Source organism: Macaca fascicularis, chromosome 11 (assembly GCF_037993035.2).
Source record: "Macaca fascicularis isolate 582-1 chromosome 11, T2T-MFA8v1.1".
NCBI lineage: Eukaryota > Metazoa > Chordata > Mammalia > Primates > Cercopithecidae > Macaca > Macaca fascicularis.
In genome coordinates, this window is record NC_088385.1 from 120,199,204 (window position 1) to 120,220,640 (window position 21,437).

General features: G+C 52.7%; 1 protein-coding gene across 7 annotated transcripts in view; it reads left to right on the top strand.

The window, feature by feature from the left end:
- Positions 1–21,437, top strand: part of TPCN1 (two pore segment channel 1) — a 75,811-nt gene that overhangs the window by 50,635 nt on the left and 3,739 nt on the right. For 3 of the 7 annotated variants that reach the window (XM_065524849.2, XM_005572324.5, XM_074007957.1), the window contains 18 exons: positions 197–296; positions 3,239–3,355; positions 3,560–3,684; positions 4,520–4,568; positions 5,101–5,164; positions 7,038–7,082; positions 11,306–11,362; positions 11,443–11,496; positions 12,600–12,672; positions 13,715–13,822; positions 14,894–14,965; positions 15,491–15,580; positions 16,869–16,984; positions 17,709–17,755; positions 18,359–18,427; positions 18,623–18,707; positions 19,633–19,772; positions 19,965–20,045. In XM_065524849.2, the coding sequence (XP_065380921.1) occupies positions 197–296; positions 3,239–3,355; positions 3,560–3,684; positions 4,520–4,568; positions 5,101–5,164; positions 7,038–7,082; positions 11,306–11,362; positions 11,443–11,496; positions 12,600–12,672; positions 13,715–13,822; positions 14,894–14,965; positions 15,491–15,580; positions 16,869–16,984; positions 17,709–17,755; positions 18,359–18,427; positions 18,623–18,707; positions 19,633–19,772; positions 19,965–20,045 (1,492 nt within the window). Of the gene's footprint in view, positions 1–131; positions 297–3,238; positions 3,356–3,559; positions 3,685–4,519; positions 4,569–5,100; positions 5,165–7,037; positions 7,083–11,305; positions 11,363–11,442; positions 11,497–12,599; positions 12,673–13,714; positions 13,823–14,893; positions 14,966–15,225; positions 15,258–15,327; positions 15,581–16,868; positions 16,985–17,708; positions 17,756–18,358; positions 18,428–18,622; positions 18,708–19,632; positions 19,773–19,964; positions 20,046–21,437 lie in introns of all 7 variants that reach the window. The other 4 variants (XM_074007959.1, XM_074007958.1, XR_012420700.1 and 1 more) reach the window with 3 other exon arrangements.

The window sequence follows — 21,437 nt, forward strand, 5'->3', positions numbered from 1 at the left end:
TCCCAGCACAGGCAGGTGCTGTGGTGCCGTTGGGAGATGGGGTTGGCCCACTGAGCATGAAGCCCAGGGGTGAGAGTAGGGGAACCGGGGTTGGAGGCTGGGAAGGCGAACAAGGAGCTGTCCTCTGCAAGGCATGTGCTCTGAGAGGATGGAGACAGGCAGATACAGCACGCCGGGTCACCCTCTGCAAATACAGTTTCCCAGATGTGATGATGCCCTCCTACTCCCGGAACCCCTGGTCCTGTGTCTTCTTCATCGTGTACCTCTCCATTGAGCTGTACTTCATCATGAACCTGGTGAGTGACTGTGCCTGAGGCTATATGCTGAAGCAGCCTGCCCCTACCCACACAGCGCTGGGCGCCATGGGATTGGAGAAGTGGGGACTGCTTTCCGCCTCTCAGGGCAAAACGCTGGGGCAGGAAGTCCCAGACTCATAGTCAGCTGCAGTGTTGCAGGGAATGCCCTGTCAGGACTTCAGGAATTCAGCCAGTTGCTGGGGGTGGCATCCTCACCAGGGCAGTGTTGCTGCTGCTGATAGTGCTGGATGTTAAACCCAGGCGACCCTGGGACCTTTGCATTCTTACGTCAGAAATAGACAGTTGACCCTCAGTGTCCACAGGGATTGTTTGCAGGACCCCTTGTAGGTGTGAAGATCCACAGATGTTCAGGTCCCTTGTCTAAAATGGCAGAGTATTTGCAGATAACCTGTGCACATTCATCCTCTCGTATATTTTAAATTATCCTGCATTACCTATAACACCTAATACAATGTAAAAGCTATGTAAATAGTTGTTATACTGGGCCGGGCAGGGTGGCTCATGCCTTTAATCCCAGCATTTTGGGAGGCCAAGGTGGGTGGATCCTTTGAAGTCAGGAGTTCGAGACCAGCCTGGCCAACATGGTGAAACCCTGTCTCTACTTGCGAAAATTAGCTGGGTGTGGTGGTGGGCGCCTGTAATCCCATCTACTTGGGAGGCTGAGGCAGAAGAATTGCTGGAACCCAGGAGGTGGAAGTTACTGTGAGCCAAGATCATGCCATTGCACTTCAGCCTGGGTGACAGAGCGAGACTCCGTATTAAAAAAAAAAATTGTTTTACTATATTGTTTAGGGGATAATGACAAGAAAAAGAAGGCTGTACATGTACGGTACAGATGCAACCATCCTTTTGTTTTTGGAATATTTTTGATTTGCAGTTGTTTGAATCCATGGATGCAGAACTCACAGATATGGAAGGCCAACTATATTATAATAACTGTAAAAGCTGGCATTTAGTAAGCCTTAGCCACTTGGCACTATGCAAAGTGCTTTACATATAAGGATGAAATAATTTAATAAATAAACACAACCCTGGAGGTAGTGAGTATGGTTCTCGAAGTGCAGATGAAGAGACTGAGGGTCAGAGTGACAGTGTGATTTGCTGACGCCTGCATAGCTTGGAGTAGCCAGGCCAGGCCCATTCCAGAGCCCTGTTCCTAACCAGTCTGTTCAGTTGCACTCACATGCCAGAAATGTCCTGTGTATTTCTACCTCATTTATCAGGAACCATCAGAAAATCCAGTATAGAACACGTTTGTGAAGGAGAACATAAAGCGCCTGTGCTCAAAGAACTTTGAGAGTATTTGTGGAGGCGCAGACAGCCGCCAGGAATGTCCCAGCCATCATAGATCACATCCGACACCAGGCTGTTAGGCCGGTGCTCAGACAACACAATCCATGGCAGGACTAACGGGAAGAGGCTTCTGATCGAGTTTTGTGTTTATTTTTATGCTTCCGCAGAGCATTCTCACACCAGTCACCACAGTCAGGCCGAGTATAGAAATGAAAATCATCTTCTCCAGGTAGACATGTGAAATCTAAAAAATTTTAAGTCCTTTTTTTTTTTTTTTTTTTTTTTTGAGATGGAGTCTCGCTCTGTAACCCAGGCTGGAGTACAGTGGCGCAGTCTCGGCTCACTGCAACCTCCACCTCCCAGGTTCAAGTGATTCTCCTGCCTTAGCCTCCTGAGTAGCTGGGATTATAGGCGTACGCACATGCCACTACACCCGACTAATTTTTGTATTTTTAGGAGAGACAGGGTTTTGCCATGTTGGTCAGGCTGGTCTCGAACTCCTGACCTCAGGTGATCTGCCCGACTCAACCTCCCAAAGTGCTGGGATTACAGGTGTGAGCCACAGCGCCTGGCCAAAATTAAGTCTTAAAAAGGAGAAAATATATTCTTGTTTTAATTCCTCAAAACCAAGAAGAAATATGTTGAGTACTTCTTTGTGTTTGATTTAATTTGCAATCTATTTAGAGCTGTGAGAATTTAGGGCAACAGTCAACAAAGTACGGCCTGCTGGCCAAATTTGGCCCACAGCCTGTGTTTGTAAATACACAGGGACACAGTCATGCCCATTTGTTTATGTATAGTCTGTGGCTGATCACATGATATGACCACAGGTTAGTAATTGCAGCAGAGATCATTTGGCCTCCAGAGCCTAAAACAGTTGCTGTTGAACCCTTTACAGAAAAAGCGTGCTGACCTTTGATCCACAGGGAAAAAATGGGGAACCAGTTTGAGGGAAAGGACCAGAGAGTTTCCCTTAAAACATTTTTAAAGACAGAGAAAGTGTTTCTAAAAAGGATTCTTTCAAGTTCTTCCCCCACCTTCCATCCCCCTCTGATAAGCTAACTTTGGTATTAGCCAACTCTAGAACGTTATTTCCTTGCTTGCAGAGCCTCTCACTCCCCCTTTTCCTGGGCCACACATGAAGCAGTGAAGGAGAAGTACAAAGAGGGCAGGGGGAGGAAGGGTACTTCTGGCTCGGAGGTCAGGAGGGCAGTGGGCAGGCAGCCTCCTCCTGCCACTGGCCAGAGTCAGACTGGGCTCAGAACCCAGATGCGCCCCTCTTGCTACTCTATCCTCCCCTGGCTTGCACCTGCCCAGCCTGAGACAAGCTGGAACTGGGGAAGGGAGTGTGGGAAAGTGGAGGGGAACCTGGGAAAGATTGTGTAACAATGCCTTCATTTCTGAATTTCTGAAGAGGGAAATTTACAAGAGGAACAAAGGGCTTTCCTCTGTTGAGACTTGGGAGACCGACTTCCTACCCCATGAGGTGTAGGCAAAAGGGTCTCCCCAGGGCCTCTCTGGGTTGGCTGGATGAGAGTCCTGCCTAGATGATGAACCCATGCCCCCCTGCACCCCCTGCCCCAGCCACTCACGGCCCTGAACCAGGGCCCTGTGCTTCTCTCCCACAGCTTCTGGCTGTGGTGTTCGACACCTTCAATGACATTGAGAAACGCAAGTTCAAGTCGTTGCTACTGCACAAGCGAACCGCCATCCAGCATGCCTACCGCCTGCTCGTCAGCCAGAGGGTAGGAGCCATGGGCCAGGGAGGGGCTTGGTCCCTGTCCTCCCTCCCTTGCCCAGAGCAGCCCCTAAGCATGGCCAGGCCAGCAACTTTAGAAACCAGGAGCCCTGCGCTTGGAAGAATGAACAGAGCTGGAGTGGATCTGGAGTGGGTGTCCCAAGGGAAAGGGAGTAGTCTGGGTTCCACACTGCTCCTCCCTCTCCCCCAGAGGCCCGCCGGCATCTCCTACAGGCAGTTTGAAGGCCTCATGCGCTTCTACAAGCCCCGGATGAGTGCCAGGGAGCGCTATCTTACCTTCAAGGCCCTGAATCAGAACAACACACCTCTGCTCAGGTAAGAGCAGGTGCCTGGTAGGGGCAGCGTGGCCAGACAAGGCATTCATGTCTAGAGTGAACCGGGGCATGTGAAGGCCGTGGAGGTGGGCAGGCCTATAGGCTTGTCAGAGACTTCAGTTTCCTCCACAGAGATGTTTATCCATGTAGACTTACAGACTGGATTCACCAGGATTCCTTTTGCAAGTGACAAAAGTCCAACACAAATCCAGTTCAAACTGACTTGAGAAAAAAGGAGCTCATGGAGTGGACTGGTCCAGCTGCTGGCCCTCGAACCCCCAGTGGGGTGGGATAGTCCCATGTGAGTCAGGTGGACAGAGAGGGGTGAATATACTTCCCCCATCCCCTGCACATACCTGGCTCGGCCGCAGAGAACTGACCCTAGATCTCCAGGGGCAGGATTGGTCTTCCAGGCTGTTGATGACCAAGCCCTGTCCACAGCAGCCTGCTGTGGAGCTGAGAACAAGCCCTGTTTGAGCTGAGTTTGCAGTCCCAGGTGTTACATTAAGGCCCCTGCTAAAAGGCGAAGTTTCTGTCCTCGTAAGAATCCTAGTACTCCAGCAGCTGCCTCTCCAGGGCACTGACACTGTCCGTAGTTAGTGCAGTCGGTGGAGACTAAGTGGATTACGTATTCGTAGTACCTCAGGGTCAGAGGAGATCCAAACAATCGCAGGTAAAGGATCCCCCAGCACTGCTGTGCTGGGACTCACACGGTGTCCCCTCCCTTCCTCCTACCCTCACCCTGTAAAGGTGTCCATAGGCAGGCAAGTAAGAGAAGCAAAGCTCAGTGGAACTATGTTCTGATATTTTGTCCCTTTTTATTTTGCTTTTGGCAGCCTAAAGGACTTCTACGATATCTACGAAGTTGCGGCTTTGAAGTGGAAGGTGAGTTCTCCTCTGAGACCATAGAAGCAGTAGACAGACAGGTCCCCAAGTGGGGCAGTGAGAAGCAGGGACACCCCAAGATCCAGCTCTCTCCCTGCTACAGCAGCTCAGCCCCCAGCTTGGCATGGTACATTTCAGGGATCACAGGTGGCCCCCAGCCCCCAAATCTGCCCTCACATTTGTGACATAGTGTCATGGTTAACAGCACCCAATCTCACTTAGACCCCATTAGTCACTGTGTGACATCAGGCAGGTTGCTGAGCCTTTCTGAGCCTTGTTTTGCCTGGGAAGTGGCATAATGATAATCCCTACTGACAAAGCTAATTTCAGGACTATACTAAAATAATGCCCCTGCATGGCACATTGTAAATGCTTGGTACACACTGGCTGGCTGTGTTGTCATATAGATCCCTGAAGGTTAACATTGTTCCCCAGTTTAGCAGGGTGAACAGGAAAGGAAGCCAGCATCCTGGCTCCAGGGCACGGCTCTGGTCCCTGGCCCTGACACCCTCTTGGTCCTGTTGTCTACCAGGCCAAGAAAAACAGAGAGCACTGGTTTGATGAGCTTCCCAGGACGGCGCTCCTCATCTTCAAAGGTAAGTGGGCTTGAATATGGCAGGTGTTGGCAGCTGGGGGCTGACGGAAGTTTTCAGAGACCACCGAGGAGCATCTGAGGAGAGGTTCAGACAGGTGTGTGTGTGTGTTTGTCTGAATGTGTGTGTGAAGAGACAGCGTGATTACCCCAGCAGGGAGGTAAGCGTGGTAGGAAGCAGATTAGGAGAGAAATGGGTAACTTAACCCAACCAAAATGGGTAACTTAACCCAACCAAGACATTTGGGGAATTTTTCTTTTTTCATACAAAAGCAAAGATATTCATTGAAGAAACTTGAAAGTGAGATAATTAGAAGTAAATGGAAATTTACCACCCAGATAACCACTGTTAATTCTCTGATGTGTTTCCCTCCGTGCCGTTTTTCTATGCATTTTTAAAACAATAGGGTGACATTATATATTCTATTCTGTTATCTACCTTTTCATCCAATTATATATATATATATATATTTTTTTTTTTTTTTTTTTTTTTTTTTTTTTTTGAGATGGAGTCTCGCTCTGTCGCCCAGGCTGGAGTGCAGTGGTGTGATTTCAGCTCACTGCAACCTCCGCCTCCCAGGTTCAAGTGATTCTCCTGCCTCAGCCTCCTGAATAGCTGGGACTACAGGCACTTGCCACTGTGCCTGGCTAATTCTGTGTGTGTGTGTTTTTAGTAGAGACAGGGTTTCACCATGCTGGCCAGGCTGGTCTCGAACTCCTGACCTCGTGATCTGCCTGTCTTGGCCTTCCAAAGTGCTGGGATTACAGGAGTGAGCCACCATGCCCAGCCCCAGTAATATATTTTTACCTTCCTCTTATGACAGGATGTATACTTACTTTGCATGACCCCTTGAATAATGCTTGTGTAGTGTAAAGTTTGAAAATTTGAAATTGGGTGCTCATATTATTAACCTGACAATTGCCCGTTAATTTCATGCCAGTTTCAGCAGTGGTCAGCAGAGCTTTGTCTTGCTCTATCTCGATTCCAGGTTGCTCAGCCTCTCCCCAGAGCAGCTGCAGTCAGTGCAGTCTTGTCTGGGGGTCTGAACAGAAGTGTGGGTACCACTCTTTGAGTAGGACCCTCCTTTCTTTTTTTTTTTTTTTTTGAGACGGAGTCTCGCTCTGTCACCCAGGCTGGAGTGCAGTGGCGCAATCTCCGCTCACTGCAAGCTCCGCCTCCCAGGTTTACGCCATTCTCCTGCCTCAGCCTCCCGAGTAGCTGGGACTACAGGCGGCCGCCACCTCGCCCGGCTAGTTTTTTGTATTTTTTAGTAGAGACGGGGTTTCACTAGGTTAGCCAGGATGGTCTCGATCTGCTGACCTCATGATCCGCCCGTCTCGGCCTCCCAAAGTGCTGGGATTACAGGCTTGAGCCACCGCGCCCGGCCAGGACCCTCCTTTCTTAACCTCTGGGCTAAAGACCATGCTTACCTGCATGCACAAAGAATGTGGTAGGTGGTCGCACCTGCCCAGAAGGAGATAATAATAATAAAGGATACGGGCCCGGCACGGTGGCTCACGCCTGTAATCCCAGCACTTTGGGAGGTTGAGGCGAGCAGATCACGAGGTCAGGAGATCAAGACCATCCTGGCTAACACGGTGAAACCCCGTCTCTACTAAAAATGCAAAATATTAGCTGGGCGTGGTGGCGGGCACCTGTAGTCCGAGCTACTCGGGAGGCTGAGGCAGGAGAATGGCGTGAACCCGGGAGGCGGAGCTTGCGGTGAGCCAAGATCGCACCACTACACTCCAGCCTGGGCGACAGAGCAAGACTCCGTCTCAAAAAAATAAAATAAAATAAAAAATAAAAAATGAAGGATACGGTAGGGGAAACAAGTGCATAAATTTACATTTTAACAAGTCTTTTCTTCAAATAGGCATTAATATCCTTGTGAAGTCCAAGGCCTTCCAGTATTTCATGTGTAAGTATGAAATATCTCCACTCTAGGCCACTTTCCCCCTGAGTCCTTTGCTGTTCTAGAAGCAGGAGAGGCAAGAGATTGGTCCTAGAATCCTGTGTTTGACTTTTTACTGTGGGGAATTCTCAGCATGTATAAAATTGGAGAAAACATTACCACACGCATCCCCGTGCCCGTCACCCATCTGTATCCTCACTGTGGCTCATCATCCCCTCTAGCCCTAGATTTTTTGGAAGCAAATTCCAGAACTACAGAGTTGATTGGTCGATATGTCTCTTGAGTTTGTTTTAATCTCTAGGCTCCTCTTCCTCCCCTCATGCAGTATTTAGGTGAGGAAGCAGGATTTGGGTTTTGTGTGTTCCTCTGTTGCCCTTTCCTGGAATTTAGTAGTTCTATCTAGAGCTATGCTGTGCGGTGTGGAAGCCATTGGCCACATGCGGCCATTTACATTTAAGCTAATTAAAATGAAAAAATCAGCTTAGCAGTCACATTTCAAGTGCTTAATAGCCACAAATGGCTAATGACTACCAATTGGATGGTGCAGATAAGAAAATTTTCATTGTCACGAAAATTCCCTTGGATAGTACTAACCTAGAGGCTTGATCCAATTTGGTCTTTCCAAGGAGCTCTGGTTCCTTTTAGTAGGAGATGGTGTTAGAGACACAATTCGAGGCGTTGAGTGCTCGTTGCTTGGGTTGGTCACTGTTTCTAGGCCTTCCCATGGACAGAACTAGGGTTTTGTTTCTTTAAAGATAAACTGTTGTGGCCGGGCGCGGTGGCTTAAGCCTGTAATCCCAGCACTTTGGGAGGCCGAGACGGGCGGATCACGAGGCCAGGAGATCGAGAGACGATCCCGGCTAACACGGTGAAACCCCGTCTCTACTAAAAAATCCAAAAACCTAGCCGGGCGAGGTGGCGGGCGCCTGTAGTCCCAGCTACTCGGGAGGCTGAGGCAGGAGAATGGCGTAAACCCGGGAGGCGGAGCTTGCAGTGAGCTGAGATCCGGCCACTGCACTCCAGCCTGGGTGACAGAGCAAGACTCCGTCTCAAAAAAAAAAAAAAAAAAAAAAGATAAACTGTTGTGAGTTCATGCTGATACTTCACATTCAGGCCTACAGGGATTTTAAGATTAAGAATCTAGATGTGTAAGACTGATTTCATGAATCTTACACATCTAGATTCTCAATCCTTTTTTTTTTTTTTTTTTTTTTTTTTTTTGTGAGACAGAGTCTCATTCAGTCTCTTAGGCTAGCGTGATCTCAGCTCACTGCAACCTCCACCTCCCGGGTTCTAAGTGATTCTCCTGCCTCAGCCTCTCGAGTAGCTGGAATTACAGGTGTGCGCCACCACGCCTGGCTATTTTTGTGTTTTTAGTAGAGATGGAGTTTCACCATGTTGGCCAGGCTGGTCTCGAACTCCTGACCTTAGGTGATCCACTTACCTCAGTCTCCCAAAGTGCTGGGATTACAGGCGTGAGCCACGTGCCTGGCCTAGATTCTCAATCTTAAAATCCAGATTGTCTTTGAAGACAATCAGACACCAACAAAGAAGAAAAATATCCAGGTTCCTAACTACACTGGCACAGTTATTCATTTGCTTTATCTCACAGTCCCAGGATAACAACTGCAACGCAATCCCAATGATATAATTCCTAGAAACATCAGTCTGGGGATGTACATTCAGATTACTGTGGGGTTTTTTGTTTGTTTGTTTGAGACAAGGACTTAGTCTGGTGCCCCAACAATGGCACAGTCATAGTTCGCTGCAGCCTTGACTTCCCAGGCTCAATGCATCCTCCCACCTCAGTCTTCTGAGTAGCTGGGACCACAGGTGCGCACTGCCACACCCGGCTAATGTTTTTATTTTTTGTAGAGTTGGAGTGTTCTCATGTTGCTCAGGCTGGTCTCAAACTCCTGGCCTCAAGCCATTCTCCTGCCTTGGCCTCCCATAGTGCTGGGATTACGGGTGTGAGCCACTGTGCCTGGCCTTGTGTTTTAAGGTCACCTGGAATAGTTCCTTTCCATGTGGACATGTCACCAATGGGATATACATTTGGATTTTTTTATGCCATGTTATTTTTTATTTTTTGGGATTGCTTTTGACATTTTATTTTATTTTATGGCCAGGCATGGTGGCTCAGACCTAAAATCCCAGCACTTCGGGAGGCCGAGGTGGTTGGATTGCTTGAGCCCAAGAGTTCGAAACCAGCCTGGGCAACATGGTGAGACCCCCATCTCTATAAAAAAATACAAAAGTTAACTGAGTGTGGTAACTCACACCTGTAGTCCCAGCTACTTGGGAGGCTGAGGTGGGAGGATCACCCAAGCCTGGGGAGGTTGAGGCTGCGGTGCGCCGTGATGGCGCCACTGCACTCCAGCCTGGGCAACAGAGTGAGATCCCCCATCTCAAAAAAAAAACAAATTTTGTTTCATAATTATGTAAATTAGGACTGGGCATGGTGGCTCATGCCTGTAATCCCAACACTTTGGGAGGCCAAGGCAGGCAGATCACTTGAGGTCAGGAGTTCGAGACCAGCCTGAGCAATGTGGTGAAACCCCATCTCTACCAAAAATAGAAAAAAGTAGCCATGCACGCCTGTGGTCCCAGTTACTTGGGAGGCTGAGGCGGGAGGATCGCTTGATCCTGAGAGGCAGAGGTTGCAGTGAGTTGTGATGGCGCCACTGCACTCCAACCTGAGTGACACAGCGAGACTCCATCTCAAAAAAAAGCAAAAAAAATTATGTAAAATACATGGTTCCAAGTCAGATCTACAAAAAATATATATATTGAAGGAAATTTCATTTCTATCCCTGTCACTTCCCACAGTGGGCAACTTTTATTTATGGCTTCTTCCATTGTTTAAAACCTGTAAGTTGGATGCATATCAATATCTCTGTCTTAACCAATAGCATATTTTATGCACTTTTTTCTGCCACCTGGCTTTTTGCAGTTAACAATGTGCCTGGAGACCAATTCATGGTAATATGTAGAAATGAGGCTGGGTATGGTGGCTCACACCTGTAATTCCAGCACTTAGGAAGGCAGAGGCGGGTGGATGGCTTGAGCCCAGGGGTTTGAAACCAGCCTGGGCAATGTGGCAAAACCTCAGCTCAACAGAAAATACAATAATTAGCTGGTGTGGTAGTGTGCGCCTGTGTTCCTAGCTCCTCAGGAAGCTAAGGTGAGAGGATCGCTTGAGCCCAGGAGGTGGAGGTTGCAGTGAGCCAAGATCACGCCCCACTGCACTTCAGCCTGGGTGATAGTAAAACCCTGTCTAAAAAAATAATAATAATAATAATATGTAGAAATGTACCTCGTCTCTTTTCTCTTTCTTCTCTCTTAGAGAGAGGGTCTTGCTCTGTCACCCAAGCTGGAGTGCAGTGGCACAAGCATAGCTCACTGCAACCTTGACCTCCTGTGTTCAAACGGTCCTCCCACCTCAGCCTCCTGAGTAGCTGGGCCCACAACTACCACACCTGGCTAGTTGTTTTTATTTTTTGTAGGGATGTGGTCTCCCTGTGTTGCCCAGGCTGGTTTCGAGCCGCTGGGCTCAACGCAATCTGCCTGCCTCAGGCTTCCAAAATGCTGGGATTACAGGTGTGAGCCACTGTACCCAGCCTGTGTTTGTTTTTATGGTTAAAGTATGCCACTTTATGAACGTATCATAGTCTGCTCAACCACTCCCCTACTGATGATCATTGAGATTGTTGCCAGTGTTTTGCTATCACAAATAGTGCTGCAGTGAATAGCTTTCAGATACATCTTACATTTTTGCCAGTGCATCATTGGGATGGTTTCTGGAAAGTGGGATCGCTAGGCGAATGGCTTAATGCATATGCAGTTTTTCTAAAGAGTTCATGCAATTTTTTAAAATTAGAAGTCTCTAGGGGAAAACACATGTTTTCAATCCTTGAATGCCTTGTATATTGTCCATCTTTTACACCAATTTGGAATAATCTCTACATCATAACTGGTGTTCACACAGTGACAGAGGGAGTGTTTTTGGAAATTTGTAGCTGTTTCTAGGTGAAAACACTGGTTGATTTAGCTCCCTTGGTAAGAGCACTGAGCAGAAAGACGTTCCCAATCAAATGGGTGTGTGGAGCAGCCCTGTTCTCCCCATCCCATAGAGCTCCAGGAAGTTAACCAGGGACGGCAACTGTGACCTGCAGATTTCTAAGCCCTCCCTGTTATTTCTCTGTCTTTTACGGGCCTGTGTATTTCAGACTTGGTGGTGGCAGTCAACGGGGTCTGGATCCTCGTGGAGACGTTTATGCTGAAAGGTGAGCCCTGCTTGGGGACTGGCCATGTCCTGGCCGGCACACCCAGCTTGCCTGTGAGCTGCTACTTCTCTGCCTTACAGGTGGGAACTTCTTCTCCAAGCACGTGCCCTGGAGTTACCTCGTCTTTCTAACTAGTAAGTTTCTGACATGGCTTTGCTGGACTGCTTGTTTTAAAATTGTCTGGGAGAACTTTTATTCAGTATAGAACCTCATGGTTCTTCTCTAAAACAGGAAGCTATAAAGAGACGGAGTATTTAGTCGGATTCCGTGTTGTCCCTGTTTAAAACTCTTTCGTGGTTGTCCACTGCCCTCTGGATGGAGCCCAGAATCCTAGGCGTGTGTGGCCCTCCACTCGCTTGCCAGCGCCGTGTCCCCCGCTGCACGCTGTTGCCCTCCTCAGTGGCCTCTGCTGCCTGCTGCTCTCGCCTGCCTCTGGGCTGTGCACAGGGGTTTCCTCTGCCTGGTGGCGTCTCCCCCAGCCTCTTCCTGACTTTCCTGCTCCTTCTATCAAGTCTGAGCACACTGTGCTGTCATTCCCTGTTGGCGTCTTTTCTCCCACCAAGCTGATAAGCTCTCTGCCCCAAGGGGTGCCCTGCACTGGTCACTGTTGCACACCTGGTACCCAGTGCAAGGCCCAAGATGGAAGGGGTGGTCAGGACACACCTGTTGGATGGACAGATGGTTAGCAGGGCCCTGCCCAGAGACGGGAAGGGAGGATTTCTCTCTCTCTTTTTTTTTTTGGCAGGATCTTTCTCTGTTGCCCAAACTGGAGTGCAATGGTGTGATCATAGCTCACTGCAACCTCAACCTCCCGGGCTCAAGGGATCCCAAGTAGCCTCAGCCTCCCAAGTAGCTGGGATTATAGGCACACAGCGCCACCATGCCTGGCTAATTTTTGTATTTTTTGTAAAGACGGGGTCTCACTATGTTGCTCAGGCTGGTCTCCAACTCCTGGGCTCAAGTGATCCTCCTCTCTTGGCCTCCCAAAGTGCTGGGATGATAGGCATGAACTACTATGCCTGGCCAGTTTCTTTTAAGCAGATTACTCAGTTGCCCACCATCTGGGCCCTCTCATGGAGCACCTGCTCTCACGGTGGGACATGAGTGAGGCCTGGGCTCAGCCTGGAGGGCACATGGCCAGCAGGAAGGCTGCAGACTGTGGAGGAGCCTCAAAGAGGAGACCGAGCAGGGGGAGGATGTGGCAGGGCTGCTGCCAATGGACTCCTTCTGTCCGCAGTCTATGGGGTGGAGCTGTTCCTGAAGGTCGCCGGCCTGGGCCCTGTGGAGTACTTGTCCTCCGGATGGAACTTGTGAGTGGACAGCATGTTTCTGACGCAAAGCTGAAACTCTGATGGTGGCCCCAGACCCTTCTCTGCACACCCCAATCCCGGGCCATTTCTGGAATTGCAGAGGGAAGGTCTGAGGATGGGCCGAGGCCTGTGTCTCCCTCAAGCAGCCCTGCCCCCAGCCCAGGAACTCCCCAGGGTCAGGCCCTTGTCTGAAGCCTCTCAGACCACCCACGCCAGTCCTTCTGGAAATGGCCTTTTGAGGTGCCACAGGCTGGTTGGCTCTTCCTGAGTCATTAAACTTTTTTCTCTTCCATAAAAACCACAATGCCCACAGAGAAGAATGCTCCCCCACCTTCCTTGATCAGCAGTATTGAGACCCACGTGGCCCTTCTGCCTGTTCCCCAGAGCGTGGGAGGTCACTTCCCTGCCCTGTTCAAGTTAACTGGCCTGTGAAGTCAGGTTGCACTCATGAGGTCTTGGGCCGCGAGGGCGAGGGGGTTGACGCGCAGAGTGGGCCGCGAGGGCGAGGGGGTTAACACACAGAGCAGAGCTGGGAGGAGCTGACAGCACATGTGTGCCCTGTGTGTCTGGAGAGGAGAGAGGGTCCTCTGGCTTGGGGCAGGGCAAGCTGTTCTAATGGGAATCTCACTGGAAGGGCCTGCTGTCTTCCCTCAGAAAGTTCCCTGGGGTCAGGCTGGTCCGCAGTGTGTAGCCAGATGTCTGTTGAGCGGAAGACGAGGCCTGTCTCCAGGGCTGCGGACTCCGGGGCTTCTTTCCTCCCCGTCGTTAGACCAGCACGGGGCCCTTTGGAGGGGGTTCCCGGGCATTTCTGGCCCTGGGGTCAGAGCACTGAGGCCTGACTCCCAAGACGCATGCTGGGACAGGGCCTGGCCACCTTGAAGCCCCAGGGTGGCAGGAAGTTCTTCCCGCAGCCGGCTGGTTCCTGTTGGTATTGCTGTGTCTGGGCTCCGTGGGAGGGTGGCTGTGCACGGTGCCGGGGAGGGGAGCAGGCGCAGGGAGGCTCAGGGCCACAGGGTGGACCTTGGCCTCTCCCCTCCTGCAGGTTTGACTTCTCCGTGACAGTGTTCGCCTTCCTGGGACTGCTGGCGCTGGCCCTCAACATGGAGCCCTTCTATTTCATCGTGGTCCTGCGCCCCCTCCAGCTGTTGAGGTGATGGGGCAGGGCAGAGCTGGAGAAGGAGAGGGAGAAAGAGAGGGAGGGCGGGAATGCCCCAGGATTGGTCCAGGAAGTGACCCAGAACGAGCCAGAAGGTTCACAAGCCAGAGTCATAGATGTCACCCCCTGCAGAAGTGCCATGGGGTCACCATCCCCACCCCTGAGGGTATGCAGGCTGCCTGTGCCCATCCCCTCACTGCACCAGGCACCTCTGGGCAGAGAAGCCCAGCCCATGACTCATGTGCACCCCACCCGAGGTGGCATGGCACCAGCCACAGGAGCCCATGTGCTCAGTCGCAGATCACAGAGCCACAGGTCTGAGGCTTGGAAGGGCCTTTCAGGGACCCCTTGTGCTTTTCTGGCTCAGCCTCTAGTGGAGAAAAGTCCTGTGTGGGTCCCAGTGATTTCCCAGGGACACTGGAGGAAGTCCCAGGCGAGCCTGCCCCACTGATGGTATCTCTTCCTAATGAGGGGTCCCCAGGTTCTCTGCCCTCAGAGCCTGGGTTTGCCTCCTGACCCTCCAGCTGCAACCCCATCCACGTCCACCCCATCCTCTCCCAAGGCGGGATGGGCAGGGCAGGTGCAGGGAGGGGTGGTGGCGTCTATGGAGGAAAAGCCTACCGCTTTGGCGTGTGGGGGTGGCCTGGGGCTGTCCCTGAGTGTCCGCCTCCCTCCCACTCCCTGCCACCCTTCTTCACTGGTGAGCTCCGTTGCCCCTACTCCCCGGGGCACACGGGCTTCTCCCCCGTCTTCCCCGGGAGCCAGGCCTTGCTCCTGTCTGAGCCTGCAGCTCTACTGCAAGGAGACGCAGCCTGGCCCTGCTCCTTGTCGTGGAAGGGCCCCGCCCAGCCAGTGTCCTGGGGCCACCACGGTCCCTTCCTTCATGCAAGAGTCACCTGGGCCAAGCTGAGGGTTGGTGGCGCCCAAGGGAGCAGACGCAGGTGGAGGAGATGCCCTCGCCTGTCTTCAGCATGTGGCGTGTGGAAGGCGGGGCTGGCATGTTCTGAGGGCGGGGGCTGAGGCATGCGCCTGTGTGTGGAGGTGACGGGCGTCCTCCTCACTCAGGCTGTTTAAGTTGAAAGAGCGCTACCGCAACGTGCTGGACACCATGTTCGAGCTGCTGCCCCGGATGGCCAGGTACTGCCAGCCCCCACCCCGGCCTGCAGGTCCAGGTGCCATGCGGTGGTGCCCCGTGGGGGCGGGAGCCGAGTGGCAGTTGGGGGAAAGGAGTTCCACAAAGGACTGCAATTGAGGGCCTGACAGGGCTCCAAGGAGCCTGGAATCTTGACCACCACAGGTCTCCTGGGCACCATTTTTCTCCACTGACCTGTCTGACACGTTTAGTAGGGAGGGCAGGGAGCTGTCAACTTGCTTACCACCTGTGTCTACGTTCACAGGTAAGGGGTCACCTGTGAGTCTACCTTCACAGGTAAGGGGTGAATCTCTGGGAAAGGGGCATTTGTTCATAGCGTCCTGACTTGAGCCGTTTTTCACCCCAGAGCTGCCCCACGAGGCCCCTTCCCCGCAGGCACTTTCCAGTTGGTGAACCGACCTGGGGCGTGGCCCCACAGTCAGCCCCACGGGTCCGAGGAGGCCGGGGCTGTGGAGGAGTCGTTCCCCCTCCTGCTGGCCCCGCATCACCCTGCCCCTGTCGCCCCACAGCCTGGGCCTCACTCTGCTCATCTTTTACTACTCCTTCGCCATCGTGGGCATGGAGTTCTTCTGCGGGATCGTCTTCCCCAACTGCTGCAAGTGAGTAGGCGGTGCCCGGCCCCACCCAGCCCCAGGCAGTCTGCGTTTCCAGGGCAGAGGGCTGGCCAGGGCCAGGATTGGTGTCCTTGTGGCCTTGGGGTCCTCAGGGATGCTCCTCTCTGAGCAACCACCTTGCTTTGCTTTCAGGGCTTAGTTGAGTGCAGTGAGCTAAACGAGGGTCCTGGACTCAGGGTCCCTGTTTCCCCATCCCCCAGATAGGGTCGGGAGCCGTCAGCTCACCCTCTGCCGAGGGCTGGAGACCACCCCTGAAGTAGCCCGGGTCCAGAGGTCAAGTGCCATGGCTTCCTCCCACTTCTCTCCTGGAGTGGCTGGGGACCTGGGCCAAGACCAGTCTTCTAGGGACAGCATCATAGGATAAGACAGACGGACACGTGCAAGAAGGTCATGGTGCTCAGGGATGGGGAGCAGAGAGTGAAATCTCCCATGACCACTCCCTTTCTCCTGAGCCGCCACAGTGAAATCACTGCACACCGCCATTCATTCATCCTCAGTTCAGAGTCCTCTTGCATTTGGTCTTTACAGCCTCAAGCACTGATGAGGAAACAGTTTTACAAAGACACTGGTAGCTTTGAGACCCAGTTTGAGTGTCAAGCTTGGTCTGGAACCAGAAGCCTATAGCAGTGGGTCCCAGACTTTAGAGCACATTGCAGTCACCAGGGAGCTTAGTGCAAGCTCGAGACCTCACCCGTGCATCTGATGCGTGCATGTGGAAGGAGGCTCCCTGGTGGCCCAGACACTAGACTTCTATAAACATTAGCATGGATATTAACACAACAGCCATAAAGGATTAGAAGAAAAGTGGCAAATATGAGCTCCTCAAAACAGGGCCAACCTTTTCAAATACTTGCTCAGGCCAAGTATCAGGGAAGCCCAAGTAGGGAATTCTTTCCCTGGGGCTGTGGCCTAGTGTCCAGCCTCAAGAGCAGATCCTAGATGGGGCAGGTGCAGAGGAGGCCCTTGCCTCTCCTCCCTCCCCTGCAGGCAGTGGTGAGAGAGAAGGCCCCGCCTGCGGCAGAGAACTTCCAGGTGACAGAGGTGGGTCAGGCTGGCCAGGGGCTCCCACCAAGCCCAGCAGGCAGGAGTAGCCAAGGGCGTTCCTCCAGCGGGGACCCAGGCATGAGGTGGAGAGGGTTAGGCAGGAAACGAGACTGCGGGCAGAACAGAAGGATTCTTGGCCAGACTTTGGTTTGTTTCAGAGTTCTGTCCTCTCTGGAGGTGACCGATCGCCTTGTGACCCTCCCTCCTTTCTCCCTTGTGCTCCGGCCAGCACGAGTACAGTGGCAGACGCCTACCGCTGGCGCAACCACACCGTGGGCAACAGGACCGTGGTGGAGGAAGGCTACTATTATCTCAATAATTTTGACAACATCCTCAACAGCTTTGGTGAGTGGGAAAAATCACAGGGGGCACATTCCCTGGGGACCCCGCCCTTGTCATCACGGGTCCCAGAGGTGTTGTAGCAAAAGTGTCTGGGCCTCTCCCTCCAGCACCGAGGGCCACACTTTCTGGAAGCCTCCCCGGCCCAGGTGGAGGACATGGTCTGCCCAGCCTTAGCAGTGAAGTCCAGGCCGGATCCCGGAGCTCACTCGGTTGCCTGATTCCACTCTTTCCTGATACTTTCTCAGTATTTGGGGAGGAGAAGAGCTGCAAGCCTTAGCTGGGCGGGGTCCCCTCATCACACTGCCACTTGCAGAATGGGACCCAGCCACACCAATGCTGCTGCAGCTGCACTGCCCCCCAGCTCAGGCTGCCCACAGCCCTCTGCCCACCCCCATGAAGAGGCGAACACAGCCAAACCGCCTCTCCAGAAAAAGGGTGTGCCCCCATGACACCCCAGATCTGCACCCAGTAAGATCCAGATGGTCTCGTGTGGCACAGGCTGCCGAGGCAGAGGGTGTGTCCTCTTGGGGCCGGGCCACAATGTCCTGTGGAGCCAGCGCCCTAGGAGTGCCTTGCCTGGTCCTTCCTGGAGCTCACAACCCAAGCGGTCATATGGTGACCCCCTCATCTCAGCACACGGCACCCAGGATAGCTGGCAAGAGGCCACTTGAAGTTGACTTTGAAGTGGGGCCTCATCAGAATGCTTCTTTCTCCCTTCCCCTGGCAGTGACCCTGTTTGAGCTCACAGTTGTCAACAACTGGTACATCATCATGGTAAGAGCTCGGGCACCTCTGGGGGTGTCTTCCTGTCAGTCCTGGGGTCGACCCTGGGTCTCCCCCCCAACCCAGGGTGTATCATTCTTCCCATAGCCGCAGGGCTGGGGGTCTTGAGTCATGCTGTGTTGGTGTTCAGCCACAGGATGGCTGGGCCCGGGGAGCCACCCTTCCCAGCGTTGGCTGGACTCGGCTGTCACTCCCATCTCCCTGCATGTTCCCAGCAGCCAGGAGATGGCACTTAAACTCTGGGTCTCTGTCCTGTCTTGCCCACTGTAGGGATGACTTTTCCCTCTAGTGACAATGCGGCGAGCATTGCTGATCTCTTTATTCCATTCCTTAAACTTTCCCGACTCCCAGCCCTACTGAGATAAAGGCTGCCCTGGTTCTGGATCCAGCTGTCCAAGGGAGCAGCCAGGGCTCCTTCAGCAGTCAGGAATTAGTGTTGGGCCCAGGGGGGCAAGCTCCCACCCTTCCGTCTCTCACAGCCAGCCACAAATCAGGGTGGGGTCTACGAAGAGCCAGGGCCATGGAGCAGCCTGTGTAGACGGGGACCTGCCCTGCATGGGCACCCCCTCACTGGCTGCTTCTCTTGGTCTCCAGGAAGGTGTCACCTCTCAGACCTCTCACTGGAGCCGCCTCTACTTCATGACCTTTTACATTGTGACCATGGTAGGTCCCGGACCACAGAACGCTCTTTGTCCTTCGTCTTCCATGTCACCAGCTGCCCCTGCTCTTCAGGCTGCAGCGTCAGGGAGTGGGGCTGGGTCCCATATGGCCGGGCTCTGTTGGGCGTGGGCTGCGCAGCCACGGACACTCACCCACCCTCCTCCCCTGTCTTGCCCCTCCCTTCCTGTCCCTGGCCAGGTGGTGATGACGATCATTGTCGCCTTCATCCTCGAGGCCTTCGTCTTCCGAATGAACTACAGCCGCAAGAACCAGGACTCGGAAGGTCTGCAGGGATGATGCCTTGGGCATTTGATGTCTGCCGCCCACCCACCTCTGTCTGTCTGTCTGGGTGGCCGTCCAGCCAGCCATCAGGCTGTCATTTTTCTGCTGTCTGGTTGTCCAGCTTATCTATCTGGCTTGTCTTTCTAGATCTTGTATTTGTATTGATTTTCAAATATTTAATGTCAGAAGACATGATCTAACTTTAAAAAAAGAGTGCATGTCATAGTTGGAGAAAAATCAAGAAGTAGAGAAAGGCTTATGTGGCAGCAGCAGCCCGTGCCCTGCCTTCCCCCTCCCATCCTCCAGAGGCTTCTCCCTCTTAGCTATTTCTTCTGTTAGTCATCTCCACATTTCTCAATAATAGGTTCACATTACGGTTCTTGATTTAAATGGTGTAAACATTGTTTACAGCACAGGCGAATCGTATTCCTGCTGCAACTGGATGGTGCTGGCTTTAGTGACTGCCTCACTCTTCCCAAATTCAAAACTGTCCGCCCTTGATTGCTTGAGCCCAGCAGGTCATGGCTGCAGTGACCATGATCACACCACTGCACTCCAGCCTGGGCAGCGGAGTGAGACCCTGTCTCTCAAAACAGACAGAATACCCCGTGCCCACACCTGTTACTACTCATCCTCAGATCTCTGTCGTATCAGACCGTCTGACCATTTTCTCTGTGTTTAGAGGCCCCTTCCTGAAACCCTCTGGCCCTGTAACAGCTGCTGGCTAGACCTGCACTCCTGATATCACAGCAGAGGGAGGGGAAGGGAAGGGAGGGCCGAGGAGGAGAGCAGGATGCCAATGCAGTGTCGGTTTAGAGAGGGAACCTTAAGACCCCTTGTGGAGGGGGGTCAGGGAGGTACGAGACCCAGCCAGGTTGGCAGCTCCAGCCCCAGGCCCTTCCCACACCTGCCCTCCCTCCCTGCAGTTGATGGTGGCATCACCCTTGAGAAGGAAATCTCCAAAGAAGAGCTGGTTGCTGTCCTGGAGCTCTACCGGGAGGCACAGGGGGCCTCCTCGGACGTCACCCGGCTGCTGGAGACCCTCTCCCAGATGGAGAGATACCAGGTGAGGAGCCCAGGCCCTGGTCTGAAGGAGGGAGGCAGGTTTCACCATGGTGTGATCCCTTCCCTCAGATATTGGTCACATTTGTGAGTGACACAGTTGCAAAAGCCGGAGAAGTGGGAGAGGCCAGCTGTGGCACCAGGGGTGGGACCTGAACATCTGCAGCCCAGCCCTGCAGCCTCTGCTCTTCCTTAGCAATGTTCCATGGTGTTTCTGGGACGGCGATCAAGGACCAAGAGCGACTTGAGCCTGAAGATGTACCAGGAAGAGATCCAGGTAGGAGCCTGGCTGACCACGCTGCGAGTCCTCCCCCGAGCTACAGCCTGGGAGGGGCAGGGAGCTGCTCCCCAGCCCTCTGAGGAGAGGGAGAAGGCTGGTAGAGAGATGCGGATCGTCCATCGGGACCACTGCTGGGGGTTGTGTGGGACCTGAGTGGGGCCCACTTAGCCTTAAACCCTTGACACGTGCACAGCAGAGGCAGCTCTCCCGTTTGCCTGCCGCCATATGTCCCTGCCTCTTATGAATTCTCCAGAACCTCGTCTCCATCTCTTATTCTGAGTCAGCTGCAAACTCAAACATGTGTAGCAAGAAACAGCGAGCAAAGAGGAAAGAGCAGTGACGGTGGTGAACTGGCAAGGATGTGCCTGTCCAAAGGGGACACAGCCTCCTCCCAGCTCCAGCGAGTACTGCCCAATAGGAAGAAGGTCTACTGTGGCCAGGCTGCTTGGTGTTTTGTTTTGAGATGGAGTCTCGCTCGTCTCCCATGCTGGAGTGCAGTGGCGCGATCTAGGCTTACTGCAACCTCCGCCTCCTGGGTTCAAGCGATTCTCCTGCCTCAGCCTCCCCAGTAGATTACAGGCACACACCACCACACCTGGCTACTTTTTGTATTTTTAGTGGAGATGGGGTTTCACCATGTTGGCCAGGCTGGGACCGCTTGGAGTTTTTCATAATTGGGTGTTTGTTTTTTTTCTTTTAGAGATAGTATTGCTCTGTCACCCAGGTTGGAGTCCAGTGGCGCGATCATAGCTCACTGTAGCCTCCAACCCCCGGGTTCAAGTGATCCTCCCCACTCAGCCTACCCAAGCAGCTGGAACTACAGGTGTGCACCGTGACACCCTAATTATCTTATTTTGTAGCAGTGAGGTCTTGCTATGGTCTCAAACTCCTGGCCTCAAGCGATCCTGCCACCTTGGCTGCTAATTTAAGAAAAGGCAGGCCAGGCACGGTGGCTCACGCCTGTAATCCCAGCACTTTGGGAGGCCAAGGCAGGCAGATCACTTGATGCCAGGAGCTCAAGACCAGTCTGGCCAACATGGTGAAACCCTGTCTCTACTAAAAATACACAATTTAGCCAGGCCTGGTTCTGTGCACCTGTAATCCCAGCTACTGAGGAGGCTGAGGCAGAATTGCTTGACTCCAGGAGATGGAGGTTGCAGTGAGCCAAGATCATGCCACTGCACTCCAGCTTGGGTGACAGAGCAAGACTCTGTCTCCAAAAAAAAAAAAAAAGGCAGAGTCAGATGTTTTTCTTTTTCCTTTTCTTTGCACAATCTCCCAATCTCTACATATTGGCAGCTAAGGAAAATATCTCACAAAGCACCATGTGGGCTGGCACTTGGCACTGTGCCTTCCAGACCGTGGGCCACCAGCACATGAGCCCTGCAG